Source organism: Phaethon aethereus (assembly GCF_964289735.1).
Source record: "Phaethon aethereus genome assembly, chromosome: 17".
NCBI classification, from domain to species: domain Eukaryota; kingdom Metazoa; phylum Chordata; class Aves; order Phaethontiformes; family Phaethontidae; genus Phaethon; species Phaethon aethereus.
In genome coordinates, this window is record NC_138593.1 from 2,147,897 (window position 1) to 2,158,031 (window position 10,135).

A 10,135-nucleotide genomic window follows, 5' to 3' on the forward strand; every position below is an offset into this window, starting at 1 on the left:
AGTTTTGTGTAATTAACTTTCATACAGTTTACACAGTTATATTGTGTAAATCACTTTGTGCAAAATCTCCTGGTACTAGCAGTCCAGCTTCAGGGGCATATGCTCAGGGCCTGCAGTCTTTTCCAAACCTCAGCTGGTGGGTTTCCCACTGCTTCCAGGGGGTTTTTAAACATATTCTTCTTCCTCTTCTTCTTCCTCTTCTTCTTCTTCCATACTCTGCTCCTCATCTACAGGAGTCTCAGTTCTCTCTGTGGCTAAACTTGTCCTGAAAAATGCAGCTATTGCCTGTCTGTGTTTGGTTACAGCCATGAGGAGAGCAATCAGAACGAGGGCAGCGGGAACTGTGATCCCAATTACCATCCTAAACACTTTATTTTGGACAACCTCCACCATGGACATCAGGAGAGGCGGTGGAGGGCCGCTGTCCACGCTGCCTCCCAGGCCGCGGAACTGGCAGTCTGGAGGAGCCCAGCCAGCTTCACAGTGGCAGTGTGCGAGGTTGTTGCAAACCCCTTTCCCCCCACACAAAACCTTCCCATCGCACTTCGTCCTGACCGTGGCATCGGTGCATGTCTTGTTAATACAAATCTTTTTTGGTCCACATCTGGTGCCATCAAGCCCTTCTCCGATATCGGGTGTATCGATGCTGGCATGGTAGGCTGTGCCCCAGCACAGATCCTGGGGCCCCGGTATCTGAATGATGGTTTCAGACTCCTCCAGAACAGGTATCCTCCTCACGTTGACACACTGCAGCCTTCCACACAGAGCGTTTTGTGGTTTACATCTCACAAAAGCAGCTTTGGTCCCATCGCCGCCACAGTTGCCAAATCGATCCCCTTTCATGTTCTGCTTTTTGAAGCAACTTTCCGGAGCGCCTCGAGCTTCCTTCCCAAAGACTTTTCGGCACAGGTTGTCATAGGTCGCGCATTTCCCGCGGTAGCAGTAGCCGTCGTTGCTGCACGGCGTCCCGTCGTGCATGTGCAAATCTTCCGGGCACCACTCGGAAGTCCCGTTGCAATACTCAGGCAAGTCGCACTCGTCTGCCTCCGACCTGCACTTGTGTCCTGCAGCACGGAAGTGGCATTTCTGGCAGCATTGCCCAACGGAGCAGACGGCCCCCGGCTTCAGCCTGCAGTTTTGGTGACAGCAGGGATTGCCTCGGCAGTCCTGCGGCCTCCCACAGTCGCACTGCTCTCCCTCGTCGATCACCTTGTTGCCACAATGCTTAAAGTAGAAGAGTCTGTGGGGCTCTGGGATGTTGCACAAGCAGTCGCCATCCCCTCTGCTGATCAAGTCTAAATAGCTCTGCAGGCTGCAGTTGCTGAAAGCCTTGGAGCCATCGAGAGAGCCTCCCGTCATGTAGCACTTGGTGGCTTCTCCGCACACGCACTCCTCTTTGTCGTGCCCCATCCCCAGGTTGTGACCCAGCTCGTGAGTGAAAATTATTGAAAAGGTTATGAAATCTCTCCGTATGTGTGATACAACGCCTGACTGATAACCAGGGTGGCAGATGCTACCTACGTATGCCAGCCCAACGACTAGTCCGAAGTCCCTGTAAGTAAATAAATGTGCAATGTCGTATTCCATCCTCTGAGAAAGATCTCTATTTCCCCAGTTGTTAAAATTTTTAAGAACTTCTTCTATATCCTGGCTGTACCTGATGAAGTTGCTGCGTGTCCAGATCTCCAGCCCGATCAGGCAGATGCGAATCTTCAGAGGATAGTAGTACGTTTCGGATAAATTGATCGTATCTGTAACCAGAAGTATCACGGAGGTCTCATTGCTCCCTTGGAAGGAAAACAGATAGTGGTCCACCACGACAAATATCTCAACGTACTTGGTGTACTTCAGTCTATGAGACAAGCCGTGCTTTCCTGAGGCTGTTTTAGCTCCCATCCCAGCCGTCTGCTTTTGGATCACCTCATCCGTCAATCCACACATCAAGGGCTTGTTCTGGGTCTTCTCTCGGCGATAGAGAAGGTGCTGGAAGGTGAGGGACCCCGGCACAGGTTCAATGCCATAGCTCAGGTTCCCGATTTCCAGTTGTCCCCTCAGACCCGAGCAGGCGCTCAGCGTGGCGAGGGAGCCGGGGCTGCCCTCCACGTAGCCCAGGTAGAAGCACTCCTCAGGGACGTGGGGCTGCTCCATCACTCTTGTCCCCCTGGGGCTGTATGTGATGACCGGCAGGTTTTTCACCAGAACTCCTCTCTTCTGCGTGAGGTGGATGACACGGTTTTCACCCTCCACTCTGAGGAGGTAGGACACTTCTCCCCTCGTGCCTTTTCCTGCCCCGGGGGCCAGCTTCCTCGGCTGGACTATCTCATGGACAGCATAGCCTGGCGGTGGACGATGGCTGCCCGCCCCAGGGAGGAGAGATGCCACCAACGCTGCCCAGACTGCCAGCCTGAGGAGCAGGGCTTTCTCCCGGCCGCCGTGATGTGCCTGGAGCCATCTCATCACCAATGCCTTCAAAATGGCAGTAAGGCGCCTCGGGGACGGTCCTGCCAACCCTCGCATGGACATCTTGACCCTCTCTCCCTTGAGGTGCTCAGGCGGCGGCCATGCCAGAGCTGTCCCCTCAGGGCTGGCACGGGACCTGATGAAGGTGCGCGGCACCCTGCTGCCCCGAGGGGCGGCCGTTCCCCTCAGGGCCCCTTGAGAAGGTTCTGGAAGCGCTGCCGCCTCTCCCAGCCAGCCTGCTGCCGGCCGGCTGCGACACGGGGCCGGGGTGGAGCGAGGCTGTGGCATGGGGGCCATGGGTGCTCCTGTGAGGTGACAGGGATGAAAGGCACCCATCCCCGCTGTGTTTCCCTCACCAGGGCACTGCGGGGCGGCCATCACGGCCAGGGAGCTGCGGGCGATCTTCAGAACCACTTCCCTGCCGCTCAGTAAGACCTGGGGAACCGTGCGTCCTCGCCACCCCTTCCTCCTTCTCCCTGGGGGGGATCCCTGCCCAAAGATTGCCTGTGCCTTGTGAATTTGAGCATTAACCACAGTAACACTTCCACCAGCAAATTAATACGACAAATGTCGATGGCCCTTGGCCGTTGCCTCGCCTCCGCCGCCAGTCCGTAAACCAGCGGGCTCTGGCCGTTTTTCTTGACGCGCGGATCCTGCCGAACGTCAGGCACAGCTTGTCGTACGCAGAAAAACACATTTCCTATAAAAACACGTGCCGGCCGCCAGCTGCAGCCCTGAACTTACCACTAACCAGGTCTCCCTGGAGGTGAGCAGTAGCCGTTCCAGTGGGGTAAACTCCCTCCCCTCGCACCAAGCGCTCCTGCTCCCCAGAGTTCATCTGCTTCTTCAGGAAGTGCTGAAATGATTTTTTTTTAATTCTTTTTTTTTTTTTCCCCCCCCGACGTCCCTGGTCTGCTTCAGCGCGGCTCCTGCACCCGCTGCTCCCCGCGTGCACTGACCCCTCCGCGGCAGCCTGGCTTCTGTCAGCTCAGGGTTTGGGTGCTGCCGACCATTTTTTACCTGCTCAAAGCCTCCCTGCAAGCTCCTGTCCAAAGGATCCTGCCAGCTTTGTACTTTTCAGAGAGGCCACTGACGTGAGCAGTAATGAATATTTTTCCCCTCTTCTTTCCTTATTTCCTCGCAGATATATTCCACAGCTTTTCCTCCTGTTATCGAGCCTGAGAGCCCTTTCTTCCCTCCTCCTGGCTCCCGCTCAACACCGCCTGACGTCTTCAGCAGCTCGTGTTTGCTCCTGGGCCGCGGCGCCGCGGGCGAGGTGCTCGGGTACGCCCAGGGTGGGCTGGAAGGTGGGCGTTCTGCCTGGGACCCCGGCTCTGCCTCAGCCACCCCGGGATCCTCCTCGCTCAGCCTCTGTCCGTCAGAGTAAACAGCAGCAGATTTTAAAGTAACCCGAGTGCCCCTGACATTTTTTTTCAATGACTTTTTTTCTCCTGAGGTCAAGTGAAACCGTTTCATTTTGCTGTTTTACAGAATAAAAACTAGGTCCCCTAACTCTACACTTGCATCTAGATCAATTTAAATGAGTCCGCCGCAGCTGGAGTCTGAATCTAGTGACTGAGTCCAGCTTTCTACTGCTGCCCCGTGAAGTCCTACACAGGCGAGTTTTGACCCTCAGCTGTTTTTGAGATGTCTTCTTCCTCCTGGTCCTTCGCATCCTCCTCAGGAGCCCATTCTCTAGCCCAAAAACATCCAGTGAGTCTGTTCAATGCTTGGGTTACTCCGAGCTTCCTCGCGTGCACGATGACAAGAGCTGCGAGTGCCAGGACAGCAACGGTTACTACGGTAAACCCTATGATGAACCTAAAAAGCCCCTTTTTGGTGACCGGTGCAGGCCCGCTGTCAACGCTTCCTCCAAAGCCAACAAACTGGCAGTAGGGAGGTGCCCAGCCGTTGTCACAGTGGCAGTTTCCTCTAGTGTTGCAGACTCCGTTTCCTCTGCAGGTTCTGTTGGCAGAACAGCGGGATGTCAAGTACTTCTCCTTGGGAACGCACGTCCGATTAATGCACATCTTCTTCTCACCGCACTGCGTGCCGTCCTTAATGACTCCAGCATCCAGAAGGTCCGCACCCAAGTGGTAGTCTGTGCCCCAACACCAGGTATCGCCCACCGGGGTTTGAATGATGGTTGTGTGGTCTTCCAGCTGAGGTAGACGTCTAACGTTCGTACACTGCACCCTCCCACACAGGATATTTTCTAGCTCACATTTCTGAAAGTTGATATCTGCCCCATCTCCCAAGCAATTGCCAAAGCGATCCCCTTTCGTGTTCACCTCCTGGAAACACGGTAGTGGAGCGGGCTTTGCTTCCTTGCCAAAGATACTCATACACTGTAACGTGTGAGATTGGCATTTGCCCGAATAACAGTACCCGTCCTCAGCGCACACGGTCCCATCTTGCTTGGCCACATCTGCCGGGCAATGCTCGGATGTCCCGTTGCAATACTCGGGCAGGTCACACGGACCGGCACTCTCCCTACACACTTTTCCTTCTGGAAGAGGCTTACAATTCTTACAGCAGCCTCCAGAAGTGCAAATGGCTCCTTTTTTTTTTTGACAGTTATTGTCACAACAAAGGTCCAATTTACATTGTGCTTCTGAGCCGCAGTCGCACTCCTCCCCAACCTCCAGGACGCCGTTCCCGCAGTGCTGCAGTGCAAATGTCGTTACTGATTCTGGGGCGTTATTAAGGCAGAATCCTTGCCCTGATGCTATAAAATCAAAATAGTGCTTTTTGCTGCAGTTGCTGAATTGATAGCTCACCACGCTGTGTGCGCTCATGATGCATTTCGAGGTGTTTCCACACCTGCAGTCTCTGCCATCGTGCTCCATGCCAAGGACATGCCCTAACGCACGAGCGACATGGACAGCAGTGTCCACGTAAGGCCGTTTCGCAAAGGATACAACAGCAGAGGCGCGTTTTCTATCACAGGCACTGGCGAAGTTGGATTTGCCACCCACGTGCAATGCTCTCGTACCGCGATCAAAGTCCATCGAGGCAAATAGACACCCCACGTCATGCGCGGCGTACGTGAGGCTTTGCTTCCGCCAAAGGTTAAAATTATGAAGGGCCTTGGTTATGTTTCTGGAAACACTGATAGGGTTCTTCTCCACCCAAACCTCTAGTGCAGTTACCAAAACACGAAGGTGGAAAGAATAAAACAGCCCGTCCACCAGATGGATTATTTCAATAACTTCCAGCGTCACATTAGTTATACTTCTGCCAAAAGCGTCAAAGCCTTCCTTGTCCACCACGACAAGGAGCTCCAAATACCGCGTGTGCCCCCGGGGCTGGAACTGCCCCGTCGCTGTACCAGGACCTGGAAACTCTCCGCCTTCGCTGGGCATTTTGTACATCACTGTTCCAGGAACCGCCTCATCCCTCTGCAACAGAAGGTGCTCAGCCACGGTGGAAGCTGCCAGGGGCTCGATGCTGTAGCTTGAGTTTCCAATCTGCAGCAGCCCTCTGAGCCCAGAGCAGGTAGTCAGAGTCACCGCGGAGTCCGGGATGCCTTCCATGTAGCCGTGGTAGTAGCAGTCTGCCGGCACATGGGGCTGTTGGACCACGATTTCCCCTCGGGAGTGACGAGTGAATACGGGGAAGTTTTTTATTACGAAGTCTTTCTGCCTGAGGTGAATCGTGTAATTTACCCCCCGAATGCTGATGACATAGGACACTTCATCCTGGCTGGGTTTCCCCACCTTTGGGCCAAGTTTCCTTGGAATAACTATCTCGTAGACCGTGTAGCCCCAAGAGGGCTGGGGGCTGCTGTCTGTGCAGGGCAGGAGGAGCCCCCGGAGCAGGAAGGAGAGGCCCAGTCCGAGGAGGAGAACCCCACTGCCTGTCGGGGTGCTCCTTGGCCGGGTCCGGCTTGGAGCCATGGTCACTGCTCCCAGGCTGGAGGAAAGAAAGGAAAACGTGGATGACGAAACATCAGAAAAGCTGCCTGTAACTCAGCAGCAAAGATCCCTTCTCACCACCAGGACACCGTCCCTCAGGGTCTGTCCTCTTCTCCCTGCTCAGCCTGCAGCCAAGCGCAAGTCTCCTGGTCCCTTCATCCAACGGGCCTTTTCTTGGCTCTTCCTCAGCTACCTGTCCACCGGGGAGGCAGGACACGCCGGGAGGCAGCCAGCCTGCCATCCAACTGCAACGGAGCAAAGCAGCGCAGGGAAAGACCTGGCGCGGGGTGGGAAGCCGGGGGGGAAGAGCTGCTCTCAGGGCTGGAACACAAGGGTCCAAGGGGCAACCGTTTCTCCAGCTCCACTTCAAACGCAAACATTCCGTGGGGAGGATGGGGCCCGGGCACCGGCACAGGCAGATGCAAGCAGCGCATTAAATTCACCCCATTGCATCGCTGGGGGTCTGCTGTACCCTGCTTGGGCTGACCCCGTTTGCTGAGAGCACGATGGGCCAGCGCAGCTACAGCAATTTGTTTAAAAGGGGATTAAGGGTTGCTAAGTGGATAGCAATAGATTACCAGGGAAACAATGATTTGGTTGCTAATGGGACCTGCAGCTGTGAGAGCCTTCAACCTCTGTTGAGAGATATCCTTGCAGAGCTCATCACTCAGCCGAGCACACGTCACTGACCATTTTAACTATTTGAGGGGAGTTTTCTTGCTGGAAAGGGAGAGGCATTCTTTGGGCCATTCATCCTCCGGTGAGTAGAGGAGAAGCTTTTCTTGTTTCACTTCTATAAAGCACTTGCAGCTTGTTTGGCTGCCTTAAATACTCTCAGGATGCTTGGAAATTGTTCTCTCTCTCCCCTTCCTGATGCTAGGGATGCTCTCACAGTCACTCGTTATCCACCACACTACTAACTCCCCAAAGGTAGCAAGCAGACGGATGTTAACTCTTGCAAAGAAGGTGGCCTGGGGCACATGTCACAAGGGTCTCTCCGGTTGCTGCCGAAAAGCCGGTCAAACCGTGCTGGAGGAGAACAGCAGTATTTCTAGAGCCGGGAAGCGTGCGAGCACCAGCCTGGAGGGCCCCAGGCTGTGTTCAGAAGGGCCGCCTGCCTCAGAGGCCAGGAGAAGGATGCCGCTGCTCCCCGGCAAAGCGCACTGCCAGCTCGGACGAAAGCCAACCCCTTTCCCGTCCACCGCCGTCTCCCCCGTTGCCCGTCCAGCCCCAAGCCGCCGCAGCGCTCCCGCTTCAGCCACCTTCAGCGCCCTGCAAAGCTCATCATCCTCAACAAACTGGTTCCTCGTTCCTGCCTCAAAAAAAACCCCCAAACCACCCACACGTGGCAGAACGGAGCAGCCGTTATACCTGAGGGGGGAAACGTCACCAAACACAGAACAACTCATCCCTCCCTTCCCTGACTGCCCATGGTTGTAGCTACCAGAAAAATTCTATAGACCTTGGAGGTTAACCTGTAGCACCAGGCACGTAGTGCTGCCATCTGAGGGAAAGCTGTGTTTGAAAGAGGCCATTTCAGGTTACGGTGCCAGGCAGAGCACACGATTTTCTAGGGCTTTATCCAGTCTATCCTGCCATTCTTTCATCTCAAAGCCTCACGGCACTCCGGCGAAACAGAAAGCAAAGCGCTTATTCGCATGGGTCAGGCAGGCGGGATGGAGGACCGAGCGCGGCAGGACAGGCCTGGGGCTGGCGGGAGAAGCGCGGTGGCTTCGGTGGCAGCAGCGGCACATCGTGCCCTCCAGGCCACCGCCGGCCTTCGCTTCTGTACTGTGGGGACTTGGGAACAAAAAAAAAGCAGCCAGTAACTTTTAAGTTTAGTAAAATCATTTATATACACCGATGTGTAGTATTTACAATATAATACTGATCCCAAATGAACTAACATGTTACAGGTAACACTGGAAAGGAGAAATGAAAACGTTTTAATACACAGAAGTTAAACATGGCATATGAGGACAGACTCAGATTTCCAAAAGAAAAACCTGAAGTAATGACAGCAAAACTTTGACATGTGGCTATTTCCCATCAAAAACTTTCACCTAGTCAAGTTCTAACTTAATAATATGTATATATATAGCTTAAAATAATCAAGTCACAGGAGAAGTCAAATATACATAAAATTTTGAAAAGGTCAAATGATTTCAGAGATTTTTCTCTTAAATAAAATTCTTAAAAAAACCCTACAGAGCTTTCTCATATCCTTTTAGTGTTTGTACAAAGAACGTCGCCTTTGATCCCGCACGGCCCTTCCATCTCAAGTTATTTACAATATTCACAGTCTGCTATAAAGGATCAGTAGATTTATTACCAAGTAAAACCTTACATAATCAAGACAAGGTATCTTGCATTTACGCCAACTGAAAAACAAAAAACACAGGAAGGAGAAAGTAAAATACAACTTTAAAACATGTCAATTAATCCATTAAAGCGTATTTAATTTTGAAATCTAAAACATAACTTTTTAAAGAGTAAAATAATCAACTTTCTCATAGAAATAAAACCATTTGACCTTGAATCTTCAAATTGTGTTCTCTTAATCTGTCCCTCCCTGCCTCCGTTTTAGATCAGGCCGTTCTTATTTATCACAGACAATAAAATCTATAGCAAATCCATAAAAAGCAGTTCCTTATTCACAAAAGCCTTTAGAAATTTGACTTCCCTCCAGACACCAGAACACTTTGCGGTCAGTCGCAGATGTCCCCACCTCACTATCAGTAACAGCTTGAAATTACTCTGTCGTTCAAGTTAAGGGAGGACGAGGAGAGGAGGGACCCTCTAATGCAGTCAGGTCCCATCTTCTCTGCTTGTTTCTGAGCTGCCTTGGATGTCGGCAAGCAGCTCTCACCCCCAAGCTGCTCCCCACCGCACCAAGCGCGCGCTGGCACGGCAGAAACAGGCTGAAGCCATTTCCTAGAGACCGTTATGCAACAGCGTTGAAGCCTCGCTACGGTCATCTTTAACGCTACAGCAACCTGCCAGAGTTTTTCCCTGTAAAAAACCTGTTTTTTACAGGTCCCAGCGTGTTACATCACACGTTGCTCACAAGGTGCTTGGATTGTGTCAGGCTGTGGCGTGGCAGTAGTCTCTGCTGACTGCACTCATGAGAGTAGCTACAATCTGATCCGTTTTTCTGCTGACGTGTTCTGGCTCCCAAGGAACTGCCCGAGTATTTTCCTCCTTGGAGGGCAGAGCTGTAAGGTGCTTTTGTAGGGAATTTTTCGCACTCCCGTTCAAACAAAGGTGGCTTCCTTGTTTATTTCTCCATTTGCCATACTTAAAAGTTCCAACACAATGAGATTTCCCAGGAAAAAAGCATGGATTTCAAGTTAAAAAGGAAATTATCTATCACATTTAAAGATAGCGTGGATGTTGTCGTGACCTAGAATTTAGGGCAAGGACAGGAATGCATATAATAGGGCCTGTAAACTTGCTGATGCTACCAAGAAATGACAAATACTCTTGTCTCTCGCTAATTCTCTACAGTTGTCATCGATACGTGTCAGTACACAAACATTCCATGTAGTGTCAGAGGTATAATTCTGGTTTACACAAAAGCTCCCTGTTTCCATCAGAGAAAGTGATGGTTAAGCAGGGACTGTGGTTCTTGTTCTGCAATAAATCAGGCATTGGAAAACTGTCAACAGGATTAAAAGCAAGCTGACAGGGTGCTGATGAAGAATGGGAAATGAAGTATCTCCTTCATGTAGAAAAACTAAATCACCGTTCACAAAATT

The 10,135-nt window shown here is 52.1% G+C and overlaps 1 protein-coding gene across 1 annotated transcript; it reads right to left on the minus strand.

Moving 5' to 3' along the window:
* Positions 1–165: 165 nt before the first annotated feature.
* On the minus strand, positions 166–6,359 carry LOC309411166 (uncharacterized protein; the record flags this gene model as incomplete). The annotated part of the gene is made up of 2 exons (XM_082007723.1): positions 166–3,001; positions 4,075–6,359. 2 exons carry the CDS (start codon positions 6,357–6,359, stop codon positions 166–168), a joined length of 5,121 nt encoding a protein of 1,706 aa, XP_081863849.1.
* Positions 6,360–10,135: the final 3,776 nt, after the last annotated feature.